General features: G+C 22.4%; 1 protein-coding gene across 1 annotated transcript in view; it reads right to left on the bottom strand.

Moving 5' to 3' along the window:
• Nucleotides 1-171: 171 nt before the first annotated feature.
• Nucleotides 172-2,086, bottom strand: part of LOC116185520 — a 2,500-nt gene continuing 585 nt past the window's right edge. Inside the window, exons 3-9 of the mRNA XM_031510070.1 lie at nucleotides 1,969-2,086; nucleotides 1,803-1,896; nucleotides 1,288-1,403; nucleotides 888-1,121; nucleotides 583-788; nucleotides 439-507; nucleotides 172-354 (exon numbers count right to left, since the gene is read on the bottom strand). The exon at nucleotides 1,969-2,086 is cut by the window's right edge and continues 2 nt beyond it. Coding sequence (XP_031365930.1) covers nucleotides 209-354; nucleotides 439-507; nucleotides 583-788; nucleotides 888-1,121; nucleotides 1,288-1,403; nucleotides 1,803-1,896; nucleotides 1,969-2,086 — 983 coding nt within the window. The 3' untranslated portion in view covers nucleotides 172-208. The remainder of the gene's footprint in view (nucleotides 355-438; nucleotides 508-582; nucleotides 789-887; nucleotides 1,122-1,287; nucleotides 1,404-1,802; nucleotides 1,897-1,968) is intronic.

The raw sequence follows: 2,086 nt of genomic DNA, 5'->3' as shown, positions 1-2,086 counted from the left end.
AAAAATTAAAAAATAAAAATTATTTATATAATTTACGTAGATAATTTTAATACCTTAAAAATATTTTATAAATTTATATTTTATTAATATTAGTATTTTTAATATTAATATTTATTAACTTAAAATCATCAATTAATTTTTTACATATAAAATATATGAAATTTATAAATATATTATATAAATATAGTTTTATATAATAATATTATTGTTATAGATTTGGATAAAGATTTAATGATTGTTTTTCCTTTCCAAATGATATCCATGCTAGTATTGGGAAGTTTGCAATCATCCAGAAGGTTATTGTTACTATTTTATTATATATCATTCGTACTACGAAGCCAATATATGGTTTATCTAGAAATAATTTTATTAAAAGTAGAATTTTAATTGCATAGTTTTTAAATTTTTAAAAAGTAAATTCAAAACAATCTCACTTACCGTACATATATAATATAAATTGACGATATTTCAAATTTAGATACGAGTACCATGAGAGAGGTTTCTTGTCTAGAAAAAAAATTAATCGGTTAATTACTTTTGAATAAAAATAAAATAACGAAATACATTTTCACTCAAACTAACATTTTATCCCTGTCAAATCATATGTGAAATACATGAAAGTGTCATGATTGATCGATAAATCCATATGCCAAATTCCTTTCATTACATTCGTTACATATTCCGTAAATTTCGGATGCGGGTCGTTCAAGTGTTTTGCTATTATCTCATTTTGTATTCTTTTACATAATTCTCTTGTTTCCGTTACCGTTTTTCTACAAATATTCATTCTAAAAGCATGGAAATAATTTAATTTATTCGTAAAACGATATATTTATCATATTAAACATACATACATAAAATTTCTAATGTTTTATTAATATATTTACCTGTCCGATATGCCCAATAAATATCCTATAACTTCCCAATAATGTTTAAAACCTAACATATATTTTTCAGTATTTGCCAGTCCCAATTTTTCTGGTACCAAAAAAACATATCCAATGAAACCGAATTGCGTAATTGCCATATCCTTTTGATATATTCCATTAAGACCTTTCTCAATTCTTTTTTTACTAGCACTAGCATGCCTCCATCGGATGGCATTTATTACCTTGAACCACCTTGAATATTAATAAATAATAAATAATATATTAATAAATAATTATATAATATATATATAATTATATAATAAATAACTAATAAATTCCATAGAATATATATTTTATCTAACTATTCTATGGAATAATAACTATTCTATTTAAATAAATTAATATTTATTTAACTCACAACGAATCTGAGCTTAGTATTTCCGTTTTTTGAAGTGCGTACATATGTAACATTGTTTGGGCGTATCGTTTGTAAGATAAAGGTACCGTAATATTATTTTTCGTACTTACGAGAATCTGAAATGTGAAATTTGATAAAATTAAATTTAATCATTATATCTGTTTCAATTTTATATAAAGATTATAAAGATATAATCGAATATAAAGATTTTGATAAATTCTATTAGTTTGTTTGCTTATATTGACGAACATTCGAAAAAGTTTTTATATCATCTAATTAAAATGATAAAACGTTCATAATATACGAAAAATATATTAAAACTATATATATAAATATAATTTTTAGAATTTTAAAAACTTTTTGAAAAACTTTCTCTTTATATACTTTATATACTTTCTCTCTATTATTTATAAAATTTTTGATATATAATAAAAGAATATGATTTATAAATAATCATTCTTGTTATTTCTTGGAAATGTTTGAGAAGAAATCAACCGATATTCAAAATATATTACCTCCAATATATCTGGGACTGCCAATATCGCTATTAAACCTGATAGATTTGCACCGACTATTGCTAGTAAATAATCCATACAGAATTGTTGACCTCTAAAATTGAAATTTTCATTCATTAATTTTATACTCGATTATATTATTTATATCATTTTTTTTTGAACTCACTTTTTGAATAAATTTTCATCGTACCACTCAGGTAGATTGTCTGGTGCCACTTTCACAAAATTAGAATCAATTTCTTCTTTACAATTTAAAAGCAGTTGAAAATGTTCGTCTACTGTTG

The sequence above is a fragment of the Apis dorsata genome, unplaced genomic scaffold, assembly GCF_000469605.1.
Source record: "Apis dorsata unplaced genomic scaffold, Apis dorsata 1.3 scaffold_199, whole genome shotgun sequence".
NCBI lineage: Eukaryota > Metazoa > Arthropoda > Insecta > Hymenoptera > Apidae > Apis > Apis dorsata.
Note: the sequence above shows the minus strand (reverse complement) of the source record. Positions and strands in the feature narration are given on the sequence as shown.